Here is a 27,816-nt window from a genome sequence, read left to right on the forward strand (position 1 = left end):
TAGCTAATAAATAAACCGACTATTGTTCTGTAAACAAAAAATGCGCTGCACGTTGTGCAACTGGATCAGCTGTCACATGGGAAGCAAAACAAAGGCACTTTTTTTCGATTTGTTTATTTTTCACTTTTATTGCACTCACTGATTCTAAATTTGCATACAGTATGACGAGTACGATTGCTGTTTGGTGCGACGATATTTGAATGAAACTTGATTAGGTTCGCGTTTCGTTTTTTCCCCCCCGGTTGCTTTTTCGTTTCTAAATAAAAATCGTTTATGTAAAGCCTTATTTCGATGAACGTTTGCTGACTGTGCTACGAGGAAGTTTCGTGCTCCAGCTGTTCCGCTTACAATCGGATGTAAGTGGAGGGTAGTGAGGGTGTTTTTTTATCAGTCCCTTAATTGTGCTACAACTAAGCACCTTTTGCAAAACAACCGTGGTTGGTTTGTCTTATCAGCTTAAGGCGCCTTCAGCACACACTGTTCGTGGGCTACGTCATATTAGCCATCGTCGTCGTTGTCAGCGCCAATAATCAAATCAGTGGGATCATCAGGCATTACTAAAACACGCACCAGTGAACCACTGAAGAAAGGAAGAGTTTGATCGTACGTACACCAAAGGATATAAAAGTCCAACGGAACAGGCGTTAAAATTGTTTAGGGAACGAATCTACGCCAAGGCGACGTAAAAACACGATCCAAATGAACGACAGTAAGCTTGAACTTGCGGCAACGAGTGGAAAAGTGTACATCGCTTATCTTACATCGATTGTTCCTTTTCCTTCACAGGCATCAAGTTTGAGATGGACATGAAGATGGAACCGTCGAGCCCACCGGAAAAGGACCGCAGCATGTACTCGCGGTGTTCGAGCGCTGGCAGCATACATACCCCAACGTCATCCGCACACAATTCAGGCAAGCGGGCGGTACTAATGGCACAATATGTCATTTAACACGCACACTCTACATAACACCCAATTTCGATGCCCAATTTCAGAGGATGAAGAAGATTCGGGCGATAATAAAAGTAGCACGATGAGCTACAAGGAGCGCCGAAGGGAGGCACACACACAAGCGGAACAAAAGCGACGGGATGCGATAAAGAAGGGTTACGATTCGTTGCAGGAGCTAGTACCGACCTGCCAGCAAACGGATGCATCCGGCTACAAGCTAAGCAAAGCGTCCGTCCTGCAGAAATCGATCGATTACATCGGTTACCTGCTTCAGAACAAAAAAAAGCTCGAAGAGGAACGGGCCTCCCTGCAGAAGGAAGTGATGGCACTGCGGATTATAAAGAAAAACTACGAAAACATGCTGCAGCATCAGCAAACGTCACCGGGCAGGACGGAGGCACGGCTCAGTGATGATATAAAGTTTCAGGTGTTTAAAGCGATCATGGACGAAATGTTCGTCACGTTCGAGCAGCTGCCGATGAACGACTTTGCCGAGCTAACGTCCGGCGTTATACCGTGGCTGGAGGAGCACTGCAAACCGCACCTGTTGCGCGACGTGGTAAACCGGATGCTCGCCCACATCACGGCAAGCATTACGGTCGAGGCGGCCCAGGATATGGCCAGCAATCGGGACATGAACTAAGTGTGGCGGCGAATCGCGTCGTTAGTTTTAACTACTCACTTGCGTTATTGTTTAGATTTGTAAATCGTTTTTTTAGCCTTATAGCTTTATAGTCAACTGCAGTAGTGTGGTTCACTATTACATGTGCAATGTTTCTATTCACTATCACGTTTACCAACACGTGTCTTCGGACCGCCTAATTTTTATACTGTTGTGGGGAGGGAAATAATGGTTCCATTGATTGGTTTACATATATATACAAATATATAGCACAAAACAAATAGATAATATTTTACGTAATATTCGCATTAATCTTCTCATTGAATCGTATTTACTTGAGCTCGAGAGAACACAAGCTTTTCGTGCGTTCATTGCGCAAAAGTCATCGATATACATGCATACATCCAACTCGAATTTTGTTATTACTAAAGCATGCTAAATACTTGCTTGTATTATGTTTATTTGTCCACACATATAAGACAAACATTTTCCAGCGTTACTTCACTCGTCACGTAGTACTTAAGTTTGGCCTCGTATCCATTCTGTACCATGTAGTTTAACCTTGCTACGTCGAGAATGCGTTTGCACTTTCGACCAATCGCTTCTCGCTGCAGACGCGTTAATCCACACCGGTCCTGTTTATTGTCGTTCGATTCGTCTTCCTCTCGGTCACGACTTCTCCCCGTTCCGCATACAGCCCAGCTTACCATCCGCACGATACACTCAAAATCTGCACGCGTAATGTCGTTTGCCAGCAGAAACTGTTTGCCGGCGAACGTTCGCCATTCACACCGGTGATGGCAACAGAGTGCAAACAAACATCCCTTCATGAGGACGACGGATTTGGCCCTGCTTCGCACCAAACAACGTAGGGCCAGGTCGGTTGCGCTACCGCAAAGATGTTTACCGATGCCAACGAGCCGTTTGGTTGACTCGAGCAGATCCACCTTGTGTAGCTCCAAATCGGCAATGTCCGCCCGTACTCGCTGCACGATTTCACGCGTCTCTATTTTGTTGTCCTTTTTGTGACGATGCGAGGCACGGTCTACCAGCAGAACTTTACAGTTTTGCAGCTGTGTTTCGACTATTCTTGCTAGCCAGTACGCCACCTGGCCTTTACCGGCACCAAACTCCACAAACGCGGTATCGTTCTGTAGAAATTCGTACTGCTCAAGCAAACCAAGCAATGCGGACGACTGTGTCAGGTGCTTTAAAGTTTGCGGTCCATAATGTTCGGTCCTTAGTTCTTGCGCTAAAATGCTGTGACGTGGCGATTGTTCCTTTATAAGCGGTTCCACCGTATCATAAAGCCGATCAATCTTCGCTATAAGTGTTGTTAGCTCTTCCAGCGGCATGTCCGATAATTTCACACCTGAAACACCTTCCGTCTGTGGCAATGGTTCCGATTCTTCCCCATCCGAAGTACAATTAATGCCAGGCACTATGTATGGCTTCTGTTCTGCCGGAGGTCGTGCGTTACAAATTTTCAGATGTTTCTCCAATTTAACCGCCGATACTGTATGCTTCGAATCAAGCGGGCAAGGTATCCGATCACTGGTCCCCGATTCCGGATCAATCGTACGATCGGTAGGTTCATGCTCACCACAATACTCCTTCCCAAAACCGACCGTCATTTTACAGTAACGTTTTTTACGCTGCACAAAATACTTACACCTGATCGGTTGTTCAGCAGATTGAATTTTCGCTTTTTTACTATCAGGCTCATTGTCTACTTCTGTATTTTCCATTATTAATAATATTTATCGCTTGCAACAAGATAATTTTTACGGTTTAGGTTATGTTATGACGTTTCGCAGCATTGGTTAGCCACTGTCAAGCCCTCACGCGCAATTTTGTGCGTGCTGTATTCGCAATCGCAAAAGAAGCCGGTTGTTAGTTTTTGGTCTGGCATAAATCCGTGTGTAGTGAATCATATTTTACATTCCATTTATCATAACCTGCCCCACGGCCCGCAATGGAACCAGACAAACTTCGAAATGTTGAGCTGAAAGCAAAAATACACGGCGAGGATGCGTTTGCTCATCGTGTAGCCATTGCTAAGAAGCTTACCGGCACCGATGGTACAGTAATTACACAAAACGATGTATTTTTCAACGCAACTACAGGACGTCTAAAGCTTCGCTACTTGAAGGTAAAATATACAAAAAGGGCATCGTATAATGTAACGATTTAACAAAGAAACTTCTCTTCTGTCTCCCTCGCAGGACAAAAAATCGGAACTAATAAGTTACGATCGTCCGGATGTAGCGGGACCGAAACTATCGCTCTACTCCAAAATGGACATCGATGAGCCGGAATGTCTCGAACAAATACTATCCGAAACAGTTGGCGTACGAGGCAAACTGGACAAGAAGCGTTTGTTGTTTCTTCACCGCCAAACCCGAATCCATCTGGATGTCGTCGCATCCCTGGGCCACTTTCTGGAGTTCGAAGTCGTGCTCAGACCCGAACAAACCATCGAAGAAGGACAAGCGGTGGTGGACGAAATGAAGCGTTTGTTCGAAATTTCGGATGAAGATCTAATGACGGGAGCTTATATTGATGAGTTGCTCAAATAAATGTAAGCTACCGTCCACAGTGAAGTTGATTCATGGTTGGTTTATTCTTATACATTGCATGTATAGTGTATAGTTAGTACAGAAACAAACGCCGATCGTTACAAATGGGTCGCTTTCTAAGCGTTCGCTACGTTAGCGATTATCTTGCGATAGATTCGGATGCCATCCAGGAACGTGTCCGCTTTAAGAAATTCGTCGTGATCGTGTAGCAACACTGGTGTATGGTTCATCGGTGAGAAACCAATCGCGGGAATACCAATGCCGCGAATGTAACGACTATCCGTACCGCCGGGGAATATCTGTGGCTTCACCTTCAGGCCCAGCTCGTCCAGTGCGTCCTTGAACGCGACCCAGTACATGTTGGAGCTGTCCAACTGGGTCGGTTTGACGTAGGGACACTTCTGATCGTACTCTAGCTCAATACCACCGCCCGCTTCACGGCACCAGTCGAGCAGCTGGTTTTCGAACTCCAGATGGTTTACATCAACCGCTAGCCGGATGTCGAAGCAGACCGACAGCTCCGGCGGTACTACATTTTCCTGTACACCACCCTACAATCAACACGTCCAGAATGATGTTAGTAAAAAGTTGGAAAACTTTAACTCATTTTAGCCTGCAATTTACCTTCATGAGCGTAATGTTAACCGTCGTCACGTCACCGATCGTAAACTCGGGATTGTTTTCCAATCGCTTCACCTCGTTCTCACGGAATCGCATCAGCTTGTCGATGATGTAGTGTGCCTTCTGACCGGCCGTACCCTTCAACAGTAACGAACCGTGTCCCGGTGTTCCCGACATGTTGAAATAAACATCTATAAAATAGAACGCACAAGGGAAATCAGTCGTTAATAAGGAGAAAATTTTGGGAAGATAAATACTTACGCCAAACACTACGCTCCCCGTAGAACAATGGATAGATCTCCCCTTCACCGGCAATACCCTCATCGATGGAAAATCCCGCATTCAGCTCCCGGAACGATTCCTTGTGCACCCACTCCATCATACCGAGCTTGCCACCGATCTCCTCATCCGGCACGAACGTCGCATGGATGGTACGCTTCAACCGAATGCCGTCGCGACGCAACGCACGAATTGCACCGAGAAACTGCATGCCCACACACTTCATGTCCTGGGCGCCCCGGGCATAGATCCGTCCCTGATGGTCCATTTCCGCCGCGAACGGTGGATGGGTCCAGCGCTCCTCATACACCGGCACCACATCCATGTGCGAGTTCAGGATGATGGATTTTTCCTGCGGTTCCGTACCCTCCCACGTAATGATGACGATCGGTTTCCTTACATTAAATTCGACCACGCGCACAGGCAAATCCAACGACGCAGCCTGGCGCTTCAGAAACTCAACACAATCATCTGAAAGCAAATAAATGTTAAATGTTTAATATAAAGCTCAAATTGATAAAAAAATATTGTTTTTTTTTTTTCAAAGTCAAGTTATGAGTTTACATTCCAAATTAACTGCGTTGCATTCATTCAATCTGGTACTTCTCGATGCACTGACTCGTTCAACATCCGTTTAATTAAACGAATTACATTCAATTTAGCCGGTGATTTGTGCCAATTTGTTGCTGGCGGAGGTTGAATCTCCAAGCCTTACCGTAGTTCACATTCGGGTGCACCGTTGGGATGCGCAAATATTCGCGGAATATTTGAATCTCCTCGTTCGCTTCCCACTCCTGATACTTCTTGTTACAGTCTGAGCCCGCCTCACACATTGTGGCGGAAGATACGGAAGATGCAAGCTGGATACACTACACTTTCTGGGGAGGAATCTTTGCTCAGCTGCAGCGATCTCTTATTTTTTTGTTTGTTAAGTTGCTTGTGGTTGATCGAATGTGTTTGATGGTAATCTTCGTAAAGCGTTTTTTGGTGGTATTCACAATCGGCGTGTAATTATTAATAGACACACAACACTGAACCACTGCACAGAAATGCCAGAAAACGGTTTTGTTGATGAAACGAGACTGATGTTCACCACCAGACTGCCATCAGAAGTATGGGGATACTGCAAACCGATCTTTACGTAGCGAACCGTTTTATTTAACGCATCCCATGTCCCCGGGGGAATGGATCGGTCGTTATCTCGTTAGTACGGCGGGAAGGGGGAATGTTAAGCGCGTTCCCTTACCAACAGCATACAAGATTCGGTTATCTCTCGTTTTGTTTCGCTCCTCTTTCACTCTCTCGCACACGTTACAGCTTGGGCGTTTTTTTTTGTGTTTGCAATGGAGGTCCCGAGGCGCCTTTCGTTATCGTGAAAGTTATCTGTTGCGTTGGAGAAACCATGATCATTAGCACAACTGTCCAGCATGTCTACGGAAAGGTAGATGATGTTTTAATAAGCATGGAATCTTTCAGATTCTCCAACGGTTGCACACACCAGTGGCACGGTCTAGGTTACATGTCATGTAGTAGTAACGTGTGCAACGATTCTGATGGCAAATCTCAGGAAATCTGCTCAGATATTTCTTCTCAATATTGTCGGGTAATTCAGTAACCTCTGATCAGCAATATCTGATCTCTTACATTATGATCTTTTACCGTACTGAAGAGATCTATTGAATTAATGTAGGTGGTAAATATAAATTAGGATGTACTGATACAATCAATTCCAAACTTTAAGGACATAGAAATAAAGTTTAATAACTTTTGGAATGTAGATCTGTCTTGATCTGGATCAGGGTTCTCCAAACTAGGGAGATCCCGAGATTGGCCCTCAGCTGTGGGCATTCCACTCAAAGCGGCCCGCCATCTGAAAAGTTTGGAGGACCCTGATCTGGATGATCTGTGCGTTTAATGGATCTTCATGATCTTCAAATATTTCTACAAAGAAATCACATTGAATGTGTAAAATGTTAGTAAGGTGTCTATTAGGCAATCATCTCAAGGCGCACTTCCTTTAAATATCCCCAACCCCCAAATGTGCTTTGTCTGTTTACGGACGTACAGTGTGATAAGGATCTTTATCTTGAAATGTACATTTCTTGGTAAATTTGGAATTCTTCCAACATTGGCTTATCAAACGCACTGTATCCATATCTCATACTCATCCTCCAGCACATCCTAAATTGCCCCCGTTGACATCTTCTGCAAAACCGAGAGTAGATGAGTGATTATCCACTCTTGACTCGTTGGCTTGTTAAACAAATGATAATCCATACCGACGAAACACATACATCCCAGCGTCATCGTCAACAGAACCATTTCAGATAACAAGTACGCAACTCTCGGCGCAGAGCTCGACGTGTAGAGCTGTACGCTTAATTCCTATATCTGACTCAATCTTCAACACTGCAGCAATTCGAATCAAGGCGTGAGAATTGAACAGCCGTGTGAAACAGTTGAAGCAGTGCATTAGCAAAACGAATCGCTACTCGTATGTGCAGCTTATCATAACCAACGGATTTTTTTTAAAGAAAGAAAGATGAACAAACATGATTAAACGCAAACGTGGCGGTGATGTAAAAAGCAGCAAAAAAGGAAAGGACGGAAATCACACCAAACCACAACACATAAGTTGAGAAAACAAAAACCACAAACTCTCGTACGTTTATCGCGAAAGGAACAGACTCCCTTTTTCCGTACCTTTGCCACTGCTTTCACCACCCACAAAACCCTCAAAGACGTACGCTAAAAATATACTTTGCCGTTTCTTTTCTCTTCCAAAAAACAAAAAAAAAACGCACAAACGAGATGATGGTTGGAAGTTATTTTATCCGTAGCAAAACATTTTATGTATTGATGAATTTTTTTTATTTTAATCGTAAATTATTTCATACACATTCGTTTTGTTTCTTTTTTTATTATTCTTTATTTTTTTAAGAATGCATCCATTATTCTTACCACTCTTGTTGTATTTTCTAGTTATGTTTGTTATGTTTTTTTTTGTTTATTGCATTTGTTTTGTTTGATGTTAGTACTGTTTGTATATTGTGTTTTTCTTTTCTTTTCTATTCTTTTTTTCTGTTTGCTTTGTTATGAATTTTACTGTACTTTTATGATGTTTCGTTTTTTATTTTATTATTAAATATTATTGGCTTGCCTGGTTTCACACATGGTTCCATACATTCAACCTTATTGCTATCCATACTACTGAGCTAGTTGTAAGTCTGTTCTCGTAAACAACTGCTGCTTTGTGTGGTCTGAATCTACTGTATATGTTAGGCGATCTAAAACGAATTCCCTGTTTTTAAGCTATTGTGATCAAATGGGTGTTTTGCATGAAGATCATGAAACAAATAGGTACACCTACCTTAAACAAAAAGGACAAATTATGCAGTAGTATACTAGACTAGATAAGGATTTACGTCTAAAAGTAAAAAAAATAGTAAACCACTTCGCGAAAGGTCTAAATCAATACAGCTTGAAAACACTCCTACACAGCATGATGAGCGTTAGGTTTTTTTAGTAAGCAGTACTCCGCCATCACACTACCTTTTGTGTTCGGTTTTTGCACGTACGCTTTAGTATTGCTGTCACTAACCGCACTAAGCTAAACGTCAATGTTTGACAGTTGTTCCCGTTAACGCACATTTCGAGAATTGAGTTGTATCGCATTTTAACTGAACCATTTACAACTTATACATACGCGTAAAGGAAAGCAACAATTACATAGGATGCATCGATCGTTGTTTATGTAGTTGAAGGAGGTAGCGCAATATGCTATATTAATATATAAACCTACGCTACCCGGATCCCAGCTTGTTTGGGATATCATTGTGAATTGTTAAATCATGGTGAGGTATTTCAGGCCTAAATGTACATCCTATCAGTTTTTTTTGGGGGAGGGAGGAAGATGTGGTGTTCGAAAACCGTAATAAAATAATATTTGAAAATGATACACTTTCCAAGCGTCCGTTAGCTAAAAACACACATAAATCTCTAACCAAAACGGTACAGTCTTGATGGCGTTGCGATAGTTGATGCCAGTAGTATGAAAAAAACCCTAGTGTTAGCCCATTTTTGTGATAGATATTTTGATAGATGAGCCTCCTGCCCAAATGTGTGAAAATGTGATAAATTTCCCATGGAGCGCATTCAATCTTTACATTGGATCGGTTTGGTCAAAATGTGGCTACACTCAAAAAACAAAAAAAAACATCATTGCTATACATTAAGGCTTAGAGCGCCCCGGTGCCCCTTAACGTTTGTCTATACTTTTCTTTACAAATTTGTTGTCCCATAATCGTGGCTCCCCCGCGGTTTACAAACTTTGAATAATGTTTTTTTTTTCGTGTTTTCTGTGTGTGTGTTTTTTTTCGTGCAAAATCGATGACTTCTTCCGTCTTCCCTCTTTAATGTGGCTTTTTTATGTTTGCGCACCTATCAGATCGCTATCGACCTACCGTAATGCTATTGATATGCTAAATAATTTTAAATAATAATACAAATATATATATTATCAGCTAGCACGCTGCTGTTCTTGCTTTTTTTCCGTACACTACACTCCGTTCGCGGTGTACATTAGGCGATACCAGACCAGACTGTTAGTCGCTTAGATAAAAACGATAAAGAGGCAGAACGGATTGGTATACAACGTTGGTACAACACGGATCAACATAAAACGCTATTCTTTACAACCGAAAATTTGCTACAACGCATAATCCCATTTTTTGTTTTCATTTTGTGTATAATCACACTTGTATGGTTGTTCCATACCAGTCTAAAACTGATACTGTAGCGGGGCCGAACGGAAAGATGAAGGGAAGGGAACATTCCTTTACAGTGGTGCTGTTTTGCGAAAAAAAGCATCCAATACCTTGCTTTGTAGGCCGTTCATTCAAGCAAAAGGAAAGTGTTATTACAAATCGTACATTTGCGCAGGCCGTTTTCATTCTAAGCTTTCATTCGCGTGGGGCTAAGCTGGAAGGATAGAAATCGAACCGTGAACTGACAAGGACACCCGTACCCTTAAAGGCTACGGATAGTGAAAAAGGAATCTCGAGAAGGTCGTGATAAACGAAATTGCACTGAGGTTGAATTTTCATTTTCCATTTTCATACGGACAGACAAACAGAAAGGAATTTGCTCTTTTTTGTTGCTGCGCACCCTGCTTATCGCTAATTCTGGCCCTACTGGCGACTGGGACGCCATTACATTCATGTTGTTAAATAAACAAATGCCAAAAACAGAAGAAGCTATTTTTTAGCTTTTTTCTAACGGTTGTAAATTCTAAGTACAATCAATTCCCGAGTTACACGTGTAATGCATTCCGGTGAAATCCTTGTAAGTTGAATAACGCGTCGTGTATACTTCATATTAAGATTTGCCTGTTAATATTTCTAGTTTTTTTTTTTACAATTTACCTCCAATTTGAACTAAACTATTATTTATGATAATTAAATTGCAAGTGTTTTTGAAAATAGTTTAAAAAAATAATATTCCACTGATTTTTTGCTTCTTAAGAACGATCAGGACTTATCAAGACTTATTTCTACTAGGTGTTCTTGGGCGGTTCTAGATGTGGGGACCAATTTGGAGATAGATGTAGCCATTCCTGAATCCCCAGGAATTCCTGAATCTTCAAGAATTCCTGAATTCCTGAATCTTCAAGAATTCATGAATTCCTGAATCTTCAAGAATTCCTGAATTCCTGAATCTTCAAGAATTCCTGAATTCCTCAATCTTCAGGAATTCCTGAATTCCTGAAATCAGCTCTTCGCTTCGACATCCTTGGACTCTATTAAGGCTCTCATTATATGGCGCTAATAAGGGTTCAGGGTGTAAGACATCATGCATCTCCACTTTGTGACTTAGCTAGCGCCAGAATAGCCTTGAAGTTGTCAACGGACAAAGATATTCCCAGACCTTCAAACATGTCCTTGGAGAGTCTGGTCAATACAATGAGGTGGAGATCACATCCAACATGTTAGAAGAATTAAGAGGGATTAGAATTAGATTCGAATCACTGTCTAAAATAAGTCTCGATACGACATGGCCACTCTTAAGAAGCAAAACCAAAACTGTCAAATTTTAAAATGCATTTCAACTCCACGTATCACGTAACTCGGAAAAAAGATTGCATGAACTGAATGAATTGCACTGATAGTAACTAAAAACTACCCTTAAGCATAAGGTAGTTTACAAACGAACCTTCAATGATACAATATACTGTTTTTCGTTTTTGCAGGCGCAACAGAAAAAAAACTCTCGAGTCGCGAGAAAACTCTGCAAAATGTCTTTTCAAATGGTAGAAGTTTTTGGGAGCGTTGAGTATGTGAATGTTGTGTTAAAGAAATACACAATTGTAAAGAAAGAAAAAAACAATACACAAACTCAAAAACCAAACTAGCTACAGTAAAGTAAAAAAATGCAGCAATTTAAATAGCAAAAGCTTCTCGTGCTAAATGCTAAATGGTTGCTAACTAAATTGTACCACCATACAAAGCAAAATTACTACAAAATTAAACAGCGAAAGTTCGACGCGTACCTCCGAGAACAAAACTTAACGCGTATTTAGACGCGCAGAATTTCGCATGCCGTCTTGTAGCAGATGGCAATCCAGTCCGGTTGTGTTGCACCCCACTGTATCTGGTTGACTTCGCCCTCCGCTGCCGTGTACGCGAGTATTGGATCTTCAATAGGCCGCGGCATCTGCTGTATGTCCCAGATCAACGCCTGATGATCGTCGCCCGCCGTACAGATGTGACAGGAGCTGTGCGGTGCCCAGGCAATCCCGTTCACACACGCCCGATGATTGCTAAGCCGGGCGACCGGTGTACACGGTACGCGTACGTCCAGTATAATTACCTCGCAGCTATCCATCGCAACCGTGGCAAGGTAGTTCGGATCCTGCTTGTTCCACGCCAACCGTAGCAACGGTGTATGGGCCGGATCCTCATAGATAATCGTCGAATGCTCCAGATGGCGCAGATCGAACATACGCACACTACCATCCGCACCGACCGATGCAAACATATCACGGCCACCACCGGCACGCGAAAATGCAATATCATACACCTCTTTGTCGTGTGCGATTAGTTGCGTTTTTACATGGCCCGACACGAGATTGACACGCCCGAGCGGTTGACTCGTTTCCAGGCCCCAGATCGTGCAGGTCGTATCGATCGATGACGTACCGACGAGGTTCAAATCGACCTCGTTCCAGTCGAACGATGTGAGCGGGGCGCAGAAGTCACTGTTTTTGTTGTTGTTCAGCACACACTCGAGCCGTGTGTCCGGTTCGCCGGCACGCCACAATCGCAAATAATCACCGCTGGTCGCGAGCAGATCCGGATACACACCTTTCGAGTCGGGTATCCACATTATCTTAGTCGTTGGATAGGGATGGTCGAATGTGCTGCAGATAGATTTCAAACAAAAATGTTTTAATCGATTTTTCGCAACAAAGTAGCAGGAATGGTACCTTTTTGCACTGAATTCGCTGGTGTCCTCGTCGAGACTGATGATCTGCACCTTGTTGTTGTACTCCTCGACAAAGCTGCCGAGCGCTAGGCGGAACCGTTTGTCCGGCCGCACCGACCAGTTCATCGAGTAGAGTGGCCATGGGGCGAGATATTTGTAGATCTCCTTGCGCTTGCCTGTCGTACCGGACATGCTTCCGAGCGGGACCGGCCTGAGCCGTTGCTCCGTTTGCTGCCGACGGTGATCGTTCGCTTCGCCCAAAGCAACACGCGTCACCTTTGGCGCCACAAACCCAAACCCGGACGCAACCGTTGCAGCTACACCGGCGCCGGTAAGGTTCGTCCCACTTCCCACGGGGCTTCCGATACTGTCCGGTGCCCGTTCCGCACCTTCCACTACCGCTTCGTCCCTGGAAAGATGAATGATACGTCGTAAGTTATCCATGTGCACTGTAACAATTAACGCGGGGGCGGGGGCCGAGCCACAATATTAGGATGTACGCGCGTTACCACTGCACAAACCGAGAGTGCAATGCACCCGCGGTATCGTTGCGTATCGTGCAGCAAAAACTTGCATTCGATCGGAGTGCATGTGTGTGAATGTGATAAGTCTGTTCCTGCTTCATCTCACATTTATCGCGGGTGCATTCTGCACCCTCAGGTATCGGGGGCGCAAACACGGCGCAGCGGAAGATCTTTGTGCCGTGTTTGTTACTCACCGGCAGCGTACTATTTATATCGGTTTTACAATCGGTTCGAACTTGGGTTCGAAGCACCATAAATATCTCAATTCAACACACACACAGGACGGGTTCCGGGGGGCGGGGTGTGGTACACGCTGATGGCGAGCTGCTCTGCTGACGCATGCGATGATGCCAACGCTTTGTATCAGCGTCAGACAGCGAACGTAGAATCGGCAACCGGCAACAAACGGTTGGTGTGTCTGCAAAGTGGAAAAATGGTTTTGCCATTAAATAAGTTTACCAAACGTTTATCAAACAAAAATGAATTTATTTTCCTGTTCGTTAGATGTGTTTTGTAACGCATTTTTCTTCCCCTTATTGTACAATCTATTGGGCATTAAAAACCCACCTGTTGAGAAACTCCTCTTTCCACTGTAGCTAAAAATGCTTACAAGCGATAACAACAAATCTATAGACGACTCTCGTTGTATTGTTTTCTTCAGAACCATCTACGGCCGGTGTGTCCAGCTACCAATCTTTGTGAAAGCCAAAACCCTACCATCAGACTAGCCGGACAGCTGTGCTGAATGGATACGTGCGGCCTGTACGTTTAAACCCAGCCTTAGCGGAATAGCATTGCTTTCTTTCTTCTGGAATGGAACACCGTCCGTTTGATTGGTTTCGCCAGTGAGTCAGTTTGTTTTGATCGCGAATGATTGACTATTGTCTCATTTAACAACGATCCCACGTTAGCTTTTGGTGCCACACACACACACATATACGTGGAACACACAAACAGTGGAAAAGTGCGTCTTTGTGCCCGGCTGTGGCTGGCTGATGGAAGTGGCAGACGACAAGTTCACGGCTGGTTGTTGATAGATGCCCTGGGTGGAAAACGCATCGAAGCAATCGATTGCGGTCGGTACAGACGGACATCAGTTATTCATCGCCCTTTTCGGTACATTTTTACACTCTACACTTCACCGCCCAACACTTTCCCCCCACAGGATGTGTTTTTAACTGATAGTTTCGAACAAAATAGTATAAGTTATACACGTTTTAACACTTTTTATTACCTCGCTAAATGACTTCACCCAGCCGACGATTGACGTTTTTGGCTAGATTTCGCAAAACGCTTGATGCTCGGGCGGTGTAGTTGGGAAACCAGTCACCAGAGTGCGCTGCACATGAAACGGCTGAAGCGTTATCCGAAGTGAAGCGTTTCATACGCAGAAAAACAAACAAAATAAACACTCTTTTATAATTTTTTTAATAAATAAAGGGAAGAGAAAGCAATAAGAAGATATATATTTTTTTAAGTATCTAAATCAAAACTTCTACGGGAAAACAATCTAAATGAAACGCTTGAAGTATTTGACAGATCGCCATATTGAATGTCAACATTATGACAGTTGCTTTGCTTGGCGATGTTTATTTTCTTTCATTGCTGTCGTTTAGTTTTATTAATATTTCTATATCAAAAACGGTACATAAGATGAAATAAATAATAAAGAATGGTAAAAAAATAATTTAAATAGTGGCATATTTAGAATTCTCATATAAGCATTACATTTTAGTTGGACATTACAATGCAAGTGTAATGTACTGACCTGACCAAAAACTAGCTCCATGAGTACGTGAGAAAGAAAGAGGGAAAAAACTATGCATGAGAGAGAGAGAAGCATATCGAGCATGTCGGTGCATAGGACGGACGGACCCTTCAATCTAGTGCTTGCAAAATTGTGAAGAAGCAGCTCAAACGCAGCGTGCAGCGCTACTTGGTGTGGTTCGCAAGTAGAAAGGAAAACAACTTTAAAACAGCAAGCATACATTTGAAGCGAACGCATAATTTCCCGTAGTGCCGTATTAAAGTATACAATAAGCGTTAACCGTTATTCTACATCGACCCCCGGGGGGTTGGGGGTGGCCTGAAGGACCCAGTGCTTTTGTTTCCTTTCCGTGAAACAGTGTGGTTCAACATTCGATCTACATTACTTCGCCGCGTCCTCGACGATTCGACGATTGCTTGCGTGTGTGTATGTGGGTATATATTTTCCCTCTGTATGTATCCGTGTGTTAGTGTGTTTGTGTAAGTGTGTGCGTTCGCTATTGTTTTCATCGTAGACATCGTTACCAACCAAGGGCTGCGCGGTGATCACCGACGTTCCCCGATATCGCAAACGGGGCATCAATAAGTTCGATTGTTTCAAGAAAGCCAATGTAAATCGTGCGATTTCGCCGTGGGTGCAGTGGCGCGCCACCACTTTCATCGAAATCGCCTTTCAAATTTGCAAATTTTCGCAAAGGGCCTACCCTCAACTTTCCCAGTGCCAAGCGCACTGCCTTTGACGATCAACTAACAAATTTGCTTCCTCGCTGCCACAACTCCAACGACACGTAAGAAAGTTCTGCAAAACCGTGGTACCTCTGTGTGCGTGTAACAACGCACAAACACACACACGCACACGCACAAAGTCTGTGTGTGTGTGTGTTGTGTGTTGCCCAATTTCCGGTTGTTTCGGCTGTCTGCCGTGACGTCATGTGGATGGCACAGCCAGCCTTGATTGGCGACGTTGCTGGTGGCCACACTGGGTACTGCAGCCTCAGTACCGGAAACTGACAGCCACCCTGCGTGGTAAGTATGTTTCCCCCTTCGGAAAAGCTTCTTAATCTGTGGATGCGCGTGTCTTTCTGCATTATTCACCCTTAGGGAGATGCATGATCGTCAAACGGGATATCAAATTTCTGGCCCGGAACCATATCGGGGGGAGAGAGAGAGAGATAGAAATGTTGTAACAGCGAATCGCAACACGGCCACGATCGTGGAGATGACTTTCGTACGTGCATCCGAGAAAGTGCCCAAAAAATGCACACGGATCCGACTACAAACACGAGCGAGATGTGTAATCGAGTTGTTTACGTGCTCCCATGCACAACATGATCGCGAGTGAAAGATGCATCATCCGTTCGCAATCTTTTATGCAACATTCCAAATCGAACAAAGCACAAAAACACGCAGAAAGCAACAGAGAAAGAGAGAGATAAGTTTGCAGGATAGCAGATCTGGTACTTGCACTCGATCGAACGTTGTCGCTGCGTGTGCGCGTAGAACCGAAATTAACGCACGTGCGTGAAGCAAATGCACCATCTCCGATGCATTGTTAAGCTCATGTTTAGGGTCTGAGAATATTCTATTATATAGTCGCCCGAAAACCCAAAATGATCACAAAGCAAGGTTTCGTCTAGGCAAGAAACAGCAACGAAACCAGCATGATTTATGAGGAGTCGAAAAAGAAAAGGAATGTAACAATTCGATATGGATGTGTCTGTGTTGGTAGCATGTACAAATTTTGTGTGCATCAATGTTAGGAACACAATTATCGGATAGCTGTCATCATGACATATAATTATCCTTCACTAAATGAGGCTTTACAAACGGGAATACACTTTTTCTGTCTTTCGTAGGACGATCGGAAGTAGAATTGTATTGTTCCGGCTATTTTCTTTAGTTCCATTTTCACTTATTTGAAAGTTCATCCTAATGAGTAAATACATAAATGTTTGACTTGGAGTTGGTCTTTTGACGTTTTTATTTTCAATATTAATTAATAGAATAAAAAGCAGCACAAATTGAACAAGGGGAAATCATTTTATATTGAACAAATAACCCGAGGGAAACATCTACAAAGAAGCATCTTTTTCTTCCCCCTTAAAATCAGGTGCATAATTTGCAGTTCAGGTTAATTGCGAGACCTAGTTTGTCGCCAAATTGGACTAAAGTCACCTTCTCCGCCTTTGCATTTTCGATTAAAGCATTGCATTTCATTGCTGCTGTGCAACATTCACCTCATTGCGCGCTTCTAAAGACCAGAGGGAAAACCATCATCATCGATAATTAGTACCGAAGCGTGTGAAAGAGATAGAAAGTGAAAGACCTGTGAGTGCAGTGATTAGCGATTGGCAATCACTGGGGAGGTGTGTGTTGTGAGAAAGGGAAGGAAAAATTAATACAATGCACCACGAAACACACAGGAGGGTTTGGATGCGTCTTGCGTGCCTCTCTGTACCTAAGGTTTAAGCTCGTTTTTTCCCTCCCCCCCTTAGCATCTGTGAATCTGCATGGCATATTGAAATCGTTTTAATTTTGTAGCTAGAAATACACACATTCGTCGATTGAGATTGATTACCAACTCTAGCCCGTTATGCGCCGAGAGAGAATGCAGTAAAAGGAGGAAAATAAACTCCCGCAGAATGCAAATGTCAACTTAGGATGGTTGGACATTTTGCATGTGCGGGTGTTCCCATTGGGTATATGCGCAAGTTCGTTAGCATTTGGTGCTAACTTTGTAAAAACAAACTGATATTACCTACCGTTTATTCAATAAAACACAGAGATGAAACGGTATTCCACAAAATGGTTTTTAATATTATTAAGTGTTTGTAGCAAGCGATGGCTTCTATGATAGCTTAAGCTAGAAAACATTAATTTATTAAAAGGATGTCTTAAAAACAATCGTGCAAACAGTTTCATTAAATACTTCATAAAGAAAAATGAAGCAAATCTTTGACAGCTGTCAAAGCTGAAAGTTGACAGCTGTCAAATCCATAACCTTGTATCTTTCTCCACGTTACGTTTCTATGAAAAGCAGGAGGAGTGGTTTTAGTCTCCAAATGTCTAATTCCATACATAAAAACTGGTTTAAGGCATCAATACGGCCAGGCTGTTCTATATGAATAAAAAAACAATTGGTTTAAGGCATTTAAAAAACCCACAACATCGTTACAACGAATTAGCAATCGATTTTCTTTACATGATTATAAAGTTGATTGTCTCCTTATCTACTTAGCTTAACGACTTCTAAGGTCATGTCGGCCATTTCTACCTATTAGACGTATTTTTACGACGTAGCTGGATAGTTAGTCCTTACTACAGGAGTTACGATCCAGATGGGATTTGATGCCCGGCCCTGTCGTGTGGAACCTGCGCCGTTTATCACATACACCACCGAGCTACCTTATGACTGATGATTGTAAAGAATGCAAATATCAAACTGATGAAAAACTTATGTCAAAGCTATACATTTTATGATTAATAAAATATCCTTAATGTTTCGTTTGCGCCGATTCGGTTCACTTGACCAGATCATCTTAACCTGCACGACTCATAAACCAAGCCGCCCCCAAAAAGGGTTCTACATTTCCAATCGCACCAATCGATGCTTCGACACTAGGGAAAGGCAATCCACGGCTATACCCGGCACTGCCATGAAATAGCAAGAAAACTTACTTCTGCACCCAAAAACCCACCGCACCATTGGAGGCTGCGGTGTAATATACAGCACAAGGGGGCGCTCGTCTATGTGTGTGTGTCTGTGCGGCCGCGCGCGCAACTTTGAGCAAACTCGCTTGGCGCAACCGTGGGAAACGAAAAACCTCCGGTCGGTCTGACCTCGGTATATGGGTATGGGAACGGCGTTGTGCCTGGTATGGCGGGGCGGGTCGTAAAGGGAAGCCGCAATGGTTAAAGATGCTTTTTTTTCTTAATGTTGTAAAGCCCCCCCCTCCCTCCTCCCTCCCCCCCGCTTAAAAACCGAACGGCGGCTAACGAACGTCCGACGTGTCCGATCCAAGACTAAGCATTCTGTGTGCGCTCTCTCCCTTCCCACAACCTCCCCCCTCCCCCCTTTCTTTGCTTTCGGTGTGTCTGTGTATATATACATATACGGGATGACCTGTTGATGCGCCGTGAGAAGCTGGAAAAGCGGCGGCCTCTGCTGCAGAGGCCGCGCGCGCGCCCGTACAGCAAAAAAGAATAGAAAAAACACATCCACAGGCGAGGCAATGATGATGGTGTGTAATTTGCGGCATACCCTTCTCCCAAGCGGTCCTCCGCACTCATATGCGGGTGGATGAAAGGGAAACCATCTTCCTCACCCCTCCTACCCTCCACTCTCTTCCACCTTGGGCAAGCGCAGCAGCCAAACAGTAGTGTGATTTCCCGGAGGAATCGGAAATGGTATAATATCGAACCAAAAAGGCCCGGTCGACGCCACGGGACGGAAGAAGATCTGGTCGGCGGTCTCTCTGGGCCCACGGGATAGGGGGTTGTTGTTGCTGGTTAATTCGTGTTAACAGCGGTACGATGTTCGCGGGTGGTTATAGGCCTTTTTGAGATTTGAGGCAGCCAGAGAGGAGAGCAAAGTAAAATGTACACACACACACACACTCCAAAAGGAAACTAGTTTTTCCATTCTTCATGTATTTTCCTCCCCCTCCCCCCGTCATTTAATCACTCTATCTTATTTTTGGGAAGATTTTGCTTCACTTTTCTCACAATATATGTTTAGATATTGGAAGTAACGCATGCTTTAACTAACGCACATACATATTGGGTTTTACATTTTACTTTCTCCTCACCACGCACAACGCTGCGTGCTTCTTGTCCGCTCCGTCATCATCCTCTTTATTTTACTGTTCTATCTTTTAATTTCGTTCAAATGTTTCTATCATGATTGAATAATGCGTGTTGTGGGTGGCAAATCGCTTTTGGTTTTGCTTTTTTCGACATTTCTTTCCATTTTCATCAGGATGTTTGGATGATTAAGATTACATTATTTATAATCAAGCATGCGTTTCGACACAATTACTATTTAAAAAAAATGCTTTATTTAGTAATGTACTACTAAAAAAGATCTATTGCATAGTTGTCAAAATACTTCAACTTCACGTTTACCTCCACAATTGGAACGTCGTTTATCCGTGCTCATCGGGACTCGACCTTGACCGATTAATCGGAAGACACGGATAACAGTGTACATTCGTTTTATCGCTTGACACTAAAGAGTACACTAATCCCCAATCACGATTTTCTTAAAGATCCTGTACTCCTGTTACATTTTTCTAGAGATAAAAAGGGGTTTTGATTTTAAGTTTCCAAATGTCTGTCTATCAAGATCTATTAAGTAACAGTCAAAGTTAAAATAGATACATTAAACTTAATTCTGACAGATATACGTGTCATCCAATTTTGACATCCATCTGTCAAATTTGACAGAAATTTTTTTTCCAAAAATCGGATCACTCGATTCCGAAAGAAATTCGAGCATATTTTATCATTCACCGCTGAAGCTTTCTATTATTTATTACTACACTTTAAACATTTTTGAAATAATAATTTCCGAGCCCACACGAACACCTAGATAAACTACGATACACTATATTTACTACCAGATCAAGCTGTCAAAGTATACATAATGACAACTGCATTTGACAGCTTTGGTGGCAAGGAATTGTCATCACCTAGATAGATCGTGCAAAATGGCTTCTCAGTGTTCTTCTCACCTACCTCCTATATTCGCAAAACCATAATAGTGTACTAGTGATCCGTGTGGTCTAAATATGTCTGAATCATAGCAAAAAAAAAACATTGTTAATTGCATCGTTCCCAAACGACGGATCTTTCGGTTCCCTTTATCTCTCTCTCTCTCGCCCTTCTCGGATTAAGCCATATTACTGCAGGAAGTTTTACTCCAAAACAACAACCACACCTATCCATACCTATCTTCCGTACTTCCCTCTATTGTTCTCTCTCTCGCGCGCTTCTCCTTCATCATCCATTCACTTCCCGTAGCCGTGATGCGCTATTTGCGGCAAGTTTGTTTAAACTTATCGGCCCCGCTAGTTAGCGTAATTAGGTTGATTGTGATCGATTTGGTGGTGGCATTCCCTTGTTCCAGCTCCGGTATGCGATGGTTAGGAGCTTTTCCCCTTTCTCGCTCTCTCTCTCTTTCTCCGTCCCTATTCATTTCCACACCAGGGCACAAATCCACCACTTCCACAAGGGTTTTTGCTTGCAATCGCAACAGTTTTCACATAATGTTTTGTTGCTAGAGTAGCCAAAAATTGCCAGATAATATCTCGCGCCACAACACACAACACTACATAGCGATTGCTGCATTCAACCCCCCCTTAACACGCCACCCTTCCATACCAAAGAGTTTATTCACTTGGCTTTATTGTGTGTGTGTGTTGGGGGATTTTTTTTTTGTTCACAAGAGATCATCCTCTACTACTTGAGGCTGAAAAGGGATAGTAAAGTGGATGGAAGAGGTGGGTGGAAATGGGAAAAAGAGGAGGGAAGGGTGGAGGGGGAGAAGCGGGGGGGGGGGGGGGGAAAGAGAGCAAAGTTTCGGGTTCACCTTTTTTCCGTTTTCTTCACCTTTCGGTGCGCCAAGATGTTCGCCGGGCTCTGTAGCAAAGGATGTGTGGGCGAAAGGGGGGTGGTGGAGAAGGAAGGAAGGAAGGGGGCGGGGGGTTTGTGTTGATTTGCTTTGACGGTAAGCTTTGAGCCTTTTGACTACAGTAAAAGTTTTCGAACGTTTCGCCACACAGAAGAGTGACTTCGTTCTCCACACCTTTACACGTTCGTTTTATTTCACTCGTGTTTTTCCACCCCTTCCCCCCCTCCCCCTCCCCCCTCGTTTTAAGCTTAGCGCATAACTCCCTCGCAACATCATGCTCGAAGGGGGGTTTCTTCATGCGCGCACACAGAGACACAAGCGCATACCCCGTCATCCACTGTTGGCAGGCATGTCATCGGCAGTGGTAGAGGGTGTACTGTATTTTTTTTCGGGTTTCTTCCCGAATCTTGAAACAAAACTCCTTGCCCCAATCTTGCGCTGTTCCCAATCGTCTAAGACACCTTTGTTCGGAGGTGTACATCTTACTGCGTGACTCTTTCTCTCCAACAAGCTGCCTCCATCACACAGTGGTCCTATTCAGGATATTCGGTGGACATTCCATACACTTTCCAATATTTTTTTTTAAATATATTTTTTTTATGTTTTATCTTGAACCATTTGATATGATTTTCATTCGTCATTATATTATTCATTAGACAATAATGGTAAACATACACATAGGAAATTAAGTCCTTGCTGCCTTGGAAGCAATTTTCAATAACAAAGCAATATTAACTGTTACAAGTGGAACCAAATTTTGGAATTTGGTTAATTAACTATTCTACTTTTAAGAAAGATTTTTGCTTTTCAAATCCAAGACAATTAAATTTTCACTTCCATGACCACCTCCAGACCCATAGTGCATCACTGGGATGCCCAGTCGGGCGGCGTCGGTGGGTTTTTTTGCTTTCGGAGTTCTTTAGTTTTGTTTTATGCGTTTTTTTGGTTGCCGTTGTTGTTTTTATTTTTATTTTTCCTTCATTTCAAACACCAGCTACTTTCCACCCGGGCCCTACCGCCGCCCTTCCCCCCCGCTGTTGGGCCACATTTCGGGCGTCTCTCACGTTCGTGCGCGCTTTGATCTTTTTATATTATTATGCTCCTTCTGGCTTTTTTTTTTCGTTGGTTGTTGTTTTTGTTATTGTTATTGTTGGTTAGGTTACACCTTAACGTGCTCTTTTTTTCTTTTGTTGTTCCTTCTCCGCTTCCTTTCTTTCTTTATGCTCATTCTTCTGTATTTTTTTTCTGTTTCTTTTTCGCTTTCCTTGCAACATTTGGGCACACACAACCGCACACCATGCACGTACAACTATGTTCCTACCAACGACGGGACCACCAGAGGAGGCGAATATAATACAAACTACGAAACGACGACAAGCGAGAAAGAGGAAGCGCAAAGCGGAGCACTGGAGGAAGCAAAAAAAAAAGTAAAGTATCGCTCGATCCCTCAGGAAGGAACTCAGGAAGAAACGAGGAAGTAGAGAAACCGAAGGAGGAAGTGGACCATGCCGGTATACGGTGGGATGCATGAGAATATTAGCAGCAGCAGCAGCAGCAGCAACAGCAGCAGGTTCATACCGACTTAAAGGCAGCAGCAAGCAGCTTCTCGAGCCCGCACGCCTAGCAAAAAGTCGATTTTTGTGGTGTTCCTGTGTGTGGAAGTTGATTTAAAGGCATGTGCTGCTGAAGGGGAATGCGGAGCCGCGTTGTGTGGTGCAGTTTTTTTTTCCTGTTTCTGTTTGAGAACGAGACGAACTGAAGGAGAACGATTTCCAGTAGAGCAAGCGACGAACCCCGAACTGAGCGTGTGTGTGTGGGTTGCAAATACCGGTGGATGAGTGTGTGGAGAAGTTGTACTGACGTGGACAAGAAGGGCAAACCGAAGCCACTGGCCACTCAGGGGGCGAAGTGCTTGGGTCTGTGTATATTTGTGTGAGCGGCACAAACGAGAGAAAGAGAGAAATAGATAGGGAAGACGGGTAGGTTGACTACCAAAACACACTAAGGCAGCGAGCAGACAGATACAACCTTACGTACCAAAAGCGTACACACGGAGTCCGGGACTGGACCGGGGGTCCCCCAAAAGAGTCATAAAGTTAGGCAAGCGTATATGGGAACCGAGCGAGATGGGCAGGTTTTGGAGTGAAAGCAAGCGACCAGGGTCCCGGATTCGCTAAAGGTGGAATAGAAGAAGCCACCGGCACGACCACACGTGTGTGTGAACGACAGAGAGAGAGCGAGCAGGAGAGAGAGGCGCACAGAGAAGCCGAGGACAATAAAATCCGTAAGAAGGAAAGGAACAAAAAGAGACAAAACAAAGGGCCCGATGAAGCGGTGATCGTTTTGGGGGAGCGAGCGAGCGAGAGAGAAGAAGGACCCATTCCCATCCGCGGATCCGCGGATCCGTGGAGAAAGGGAGAAGAGCGCACGCGAGTGTGTGCCCCCTCGTCGGAGAGCGGGGGACCCCGAACAAGATTAAGATCGTCAACCGGCGGAGTTCGCGCATAGCATCGTCATCATCCGCCGTAGTTACACGGCTGCACATAACCACCCACCCCCACACATCCCTGCTCACCCCCCAAAAGAAATTGAAAAGAAAGGAAGGGTGTAGCGGAAAGATCGAAGCGAGAATAGGGCGGAAGGAAGCGAAACCGCGCGCGCGTCAGTGGCGGGCCGGGAATCGAACGAAGAAGAAGCAGAAGCAAAAAAAAAACAGAAAGAGCACCAGAGCTCGTTTTTGTTCCCTCTTTTCTCGGTCAGCGGCGATGGTAAACAAGGGTAAAACACCCGAAAAAGGAAACGAAAGACTTCAGCAGAAGCAGCAAACCCAACCACAAAGCAGTGCCAGGCGTGGACGGGGGCGGAACGAGGCAGGAGAGGGGGTTTGAAAACAACAGTTCGGCTGACATTTGTGCAGAACGGCGCAGCGCAGCAGTAGTGCGGTAGAGACCGTGCCTGCACCATCCACCGTAGAGTGACACTTGAGCGCTTGTAAAAACAGTAGAGCTGTCCGACACCGCAAGCGACGAACCTTTTGCGGCGCGATTATATACAAGTGTACGCGGCCAAAACGCGGCCTGTGACTGGGTCTTGTGCGTCTTTTTTCATTCCGTCTGGGTTTTTGCTGTTTTGTGTGATCGAACACACACACACACGCACACATACCGAGCGCGAAAAGTGAAGAAAGAGGAAAAAGACAAGGGTTGAAATATTGTGTGTATAAGTGTGTGTGTGTGTGCAGGGGTTTTTTTTCTTTCATTTCCTTCGTTCGGTCATAAACGGAACTGAAAGTAGCAAGCCGTTGCACACACAATATGTGAGTTTTGCTTCAAAACTTACCATCTCCCGTGCATTAAGTCCCCGTCGTCATCGTCGTCGTGTTTGATCGCCTTCCCAGCACAACAGCCACACTGAGGGCGGACGGCACACATACCAACGTTCGGTATTGTTTTATTTTATATGCCTTCCCTCTCTCGGCCTGTGTGCTTGAACAGTGGCTGTGCTGAGTCGTTTTGTTTCACTGCTTGTTTTTGCTTCTTGCTGTGCGGTAGCACCCAATCATCGTTCTCACGGTCTGAATATGCACCAGAAGCCGAAGCGCGTTAGCGTTTATTCATCTGACCGGCCAGTGAAAAAGCAGTATCATTTACCCAGTACACGGGGGCTCTAGTGACAGCAAGGCAAGCTTTCAAAAAAAAAAAAACAAAAAAAAATTAGACATCTCGACGTTCTGTTTTCAAAAGGATGTCTTGCAGAGCTGGTAACCAGAATAGGACCACCTTAATGACGTTTACATTACACTGTGTAGGACACATTGCGTACAGTTTGTGCTATTGTTTGTGACACGGTTGTGCCTTTATTATAAGAAAAAGTGTGATTAGAAGAGCAACAAAAAAAACGGCATTACGGTGTATGCAGTTAGTGCAGCAAGGAGCTTAAAACACGTAACACACCCCCACCCACGCAGCAGTGGCGTGTTAGTGGTGTGGGTTTTTTTTCTTTTTTTTTTATTCCGTGTTAACGATAATCCCTTTCTCTGCTGTCCAACACCAGCAGTACGAAAAATAAAGTAATCCTCCCCCCGGGGCAAAAAGGAAAAAACGGAAGCCGGAGCAAAGGAACAAGCCTGCGAGAACAAGATGAAAATACACCACCATCGGGCACGGTTTACGAGCAGCGTATTGTACGATCATAACTTCCACGGTACAGAGCAGCATCGCCACCAACACCACGATCAGCAGCGCGTGCAGCAACAGCAGCAGCAGCAGCAGCGTCAACGTCGCCGCTGGACGCAGGACAACGCCTGTACGCTGCGCACCGGTGCACCGGTACGCTGTTGGTTGCATCGGGTTGCAACAACCCGGCAACACATCTTCCACCGTTTTACCCAGCTGCAAAGGGATCAACGTGCAGCAACAGCACCAGCTGCCGGTTGCGAAACGTCACACTTTTAGTGTGTGTGTGAGTGAGAGAGAGAAAGAAGCAAACAAACGCCGTCTTTAATAAGTGCGAAAGGAAATATTTCACCAAGCAGCAGTAGCAGCAGTGTTTGTACGAAAACCCCCCCGGGTTCTTGCCCGGGAAGTGCCGGGAACATCCTAAAAAAGAAAAAAGAAAAGAAACCCGTACGTATGTGCGTTTATGTGCTGTAAAAAAAAAGAAAAATTGTCTCTTGTGCGTGTGTGCGTTCTGTCCGGTTGTGTTTTTGTAACCCCGCGAATGTGTATCCTTGTTGTGTGCCAAAAAGCAAAAAGCCGAAGGATAAAAGTGACTTTTGTTTACGTGTGTTTTCTCTTTGTGTGTGTGTATTTGTGTATTTTTTGCCGCTGGAAAAAGTGGAAAAAGGACTGTGTTTTCCACCCACTGTAAATCATTAATTCTGTAAAGGAATCTTTGTATCTGTAATTACTGTTTTTTTTTTGTTCTGTCGTAACGCAAGTGAACGCTCTTGTTGTGTGCGTGTGTGCGTCCGTAAGTGAGGATCGTCGCGCGCGCGCGCGTGTGTGTTTGTGTTGAGCAACAACCAGGGGCTAATCCTACCGTGTGGCCCCCGGTGGTGGTACAGACGGCAACTTAAACGGTGAAAAGGGAAGGAAGCCCCCGGGTTTTTGGCGGTGTGTTTGTGCGCCAGGTGGTGTGACGTTGAAACAGACGACACACGACCAAAATTTTCCCCTGTGGCGGCTTGTAACAGAGGAGGGGAGCGTGTACGCTTCCAGCACCAGGTGTGTTGCATCAATTCAACCTCACCCAATCAAATACAGCGCACCAGCAGCAGAAGCAGCGAATTTACCGTGCCTCTTACCTTCTGCTTTACCATCTGCAAAGGATACACGTGGCATCTCCCCATCTCGCACAAGAAAAAGAACACAAAAACGCATTGTTTAACACCCGGAGCATTGTTCCGTGCGCGTGGCGCTTGTTCTTGACCTCACCCCGTGTCTGCTCGATCAACCAATACCAATATATCAATCGGTCAGCGCTTCATCGATCAACAGGTGTGTGCCTGGTTGTGTGCACACTCACACACACACAGACACACGCCCCCTATGAGGTGAGTGTTTGCCGGCAACACCAACGCCACCATCACTATCGCCGTGCTGAGGGTCCTATTAAGATAATTCACCGGAGAAGCTAATAAAAGCATCCCCAAACCAGAAGATCCCATCAGCAAATCGTCATTTTCTTGGAGGTAAGATGGGTTTTTTGCAGTGTTCGAATCATAAATCCCCATCCTTCGTCCTAAGGCAGGGGTCTCGAAACTACGTGATGAGAGATCCCGAGACCTTCCCGAGAGATCCTGAGATTGGCCATTCAGCTGTGGCTATTCCACTCAAAACAGTTCGCAATCTAAAAAGTTTGGAGGCCCTTGGTCTAAGGCTACTCCTCTGGTAAATGATTTCCATACGAACAAGATATCCCGATCGCCCAGCCAAGTAATTCGCACTCGAACATACAGGCGCTTCAAGATTAATGTAATTCGCAAGAAATACAGGGCTTTAAGTCAGCGGTTTTAAGATGCAAGATAAACTACAGGAGTTTCGAATGCAAGTGGTAAACTTCAAGCAATTTCTGGATTTCTTTACAAGGAGAGTCTAATCATCAACTCTCAACCAGTTTTAGATTCTACACGTCTTCAAGTTTGAAGCTCTGGAACTCTTTTTGGTCAAATACTCAATTTTTATCATTAGCTCAACAAACGTCATACTCATTGTGACAAGTTGCATCAATCGACATCACTGGAAAACAGAATCCCTAGCTCTACTTAGACCATGATGTAGCTCAACTTGAGAATAGATAAAAGTAGGTGTTTTGCTTAAAGACTCGTTCAAAAAGAGTTATTCATATGAATGCTCAGTGG

The 27,816-nt window shown here is 44.2% G+C and overlaps 6 protein-coding genes across 14 annotated transcripts in view; 3 read left to right on the top strand and 3 right to left on the bottom strand.

The window, feature by feature from the left end:
* The window catches only part of LOC125762959 (protein gurken-like), a 153,456-nt gene that overhangs the window by 116,221 nt on the left and 9,419 nt on the right, over positions 1-27,816 (top strand). Inside the window, exons 1-3 of one of the 7 annotated variants that reach the window (XM_049425634.1) lie at positions 14,580-14,732; positions 14,793-15,850; positions 22,795-27,147. The gene's annotated coding sequence lies outside the window, so the exon portion shown is untranslated. Of the gene's footprint in view, positions 1-14,577; positions 15,851-22,794; positions 27,148-27,816 lie in introns of those variants that run through there. The other 6 variants (XM_049425668.1, XM_049425625.1, XM_049425650.1 and 3 more) reach the window with 6 other exon arrangements.
* Positions 95-1,872, top strand: LOC125762999 (max-like protein X). 2 transcript variants are annotated; one of them, XM_049425691.1, is made up of 4 exons: positions 95-356; positions 456-709; positions 787-912; positions 995-1,872. In XM_049425691.1, the coding sequence occupies exons 2-4, from the start codon at positions 700-702 to the stop codon at positions 1,591-1,593; spliced, it is 735 nt and encodes a 244-aa protein (XP_049281648.1). In that variant the 5' UTR covers positions 95-356; positions 456-699; the 3' UTR covers positions 1,594-1,872. The 2 variants fall into 2 exon arrangements, with proteins under 2 accessions (XP_049281648.1, XP_049281638.1); XM_049425681.1 differs by having other exon boundaries at positions 95-709.
* Positions 1,987-3,351, bottom strand: LOC125762818 (tRNA:m(4)X modification enzyme TRM13 homolog). Its single transcript, XM_049425336.1, has one exon. The coding sequence runs from the start codon at positions 3,318-3,320 to the stop codon at positions 2,031-2,033; it is 1,290 nt and encodes a 429-aa protein (XP_049281293.1). The 5' UTR covers positions 3,321-3,351; the 3' UTR covers positions 1,987-2,030.
* Positions 3,423-4,175, top strand: LOC125763119 (uncharacterized). Its single transcript, XM_049425959.1, has 2 exons — positions 3,423-3,724; positions 3,798-4,175. The coding sequence occupies exons 1-2, from the start codon at positions 3,548-3,550 to the stop codon at positions 4,149-4,151; spliced, it is 531 nt and encodes a 176-aa protein (XP_049281916.1). The 5' UTR covers positions 3,423-3,547; the 3' UTR covers positions 4,152-4,175.
* On the bottom strand, positions 4,172-6,216 carry LOC125762823 (aminoacylase-1A-like). The gene is made up of 4 exons (XM_049425349.1): positions 5,767-6,216; positions 5,034-5,522; positions 4,776-4,963; positions 4,172-4,702 (listed from the first exon to the last, which is right to left on the bottom strand). Exons 1-4 carry the CDS (start codon positions 5,882-5,884, stop codon positions 4,268-4,270), a joined length of 1,230 nt encoding a protein of 409 aa, XP_049281306.1. The 5' UTR covers positions 5,885-6,216; the 3' UTR covers positions 4,172-4,267.
* Positions 8,163-14,344, bottom strand: LOC125762903 (DDB1- and CUL4-associated factor 7). Of its 2 annotated transcripts, none has more exons than XM_049425536.1 (4): positions 14,292-14,344; positions 13,252-13,475; positions 12,535-12,942; positions 8,163-12,468 (listed from the first exon to the last, which is right to left on the bottom strand). In XM_049425536.1, exons 3-4 carry the CDS (start codon positions 12,723-12,725, stop codon positions 11,625-11,627), a joined length of 1,035 nt encoding a protein of 344 aa, XP_049281493.1. In that variant the 5' UTR covers positions 12,726-12,942; positions 13,252-13,475; positions 14,292-14,344; the 3' UTR covers positions 8,163-11,624. The 2 variants fall into 2 exon arrangements, with proteins under 2 accessions (XP_049281493.1, XP_049281484.1); XM_049425527.1 differs by having other exon boundaries at positions 13,625-14,329.

Source organism: Anopheles funestus, chromosome X, assembly GCF_943734845.2.
Source record: "Anopheles funestus chromosome X, idAnoFuneDA-416_04, whole genome shotgun sequence".
Classification (NCBI taxonomy): Eukaryota; Metazoa; Arthropoda; class Insecta; order Diptera; family Culicidae; genus Anopheles; species Anopheles funestus.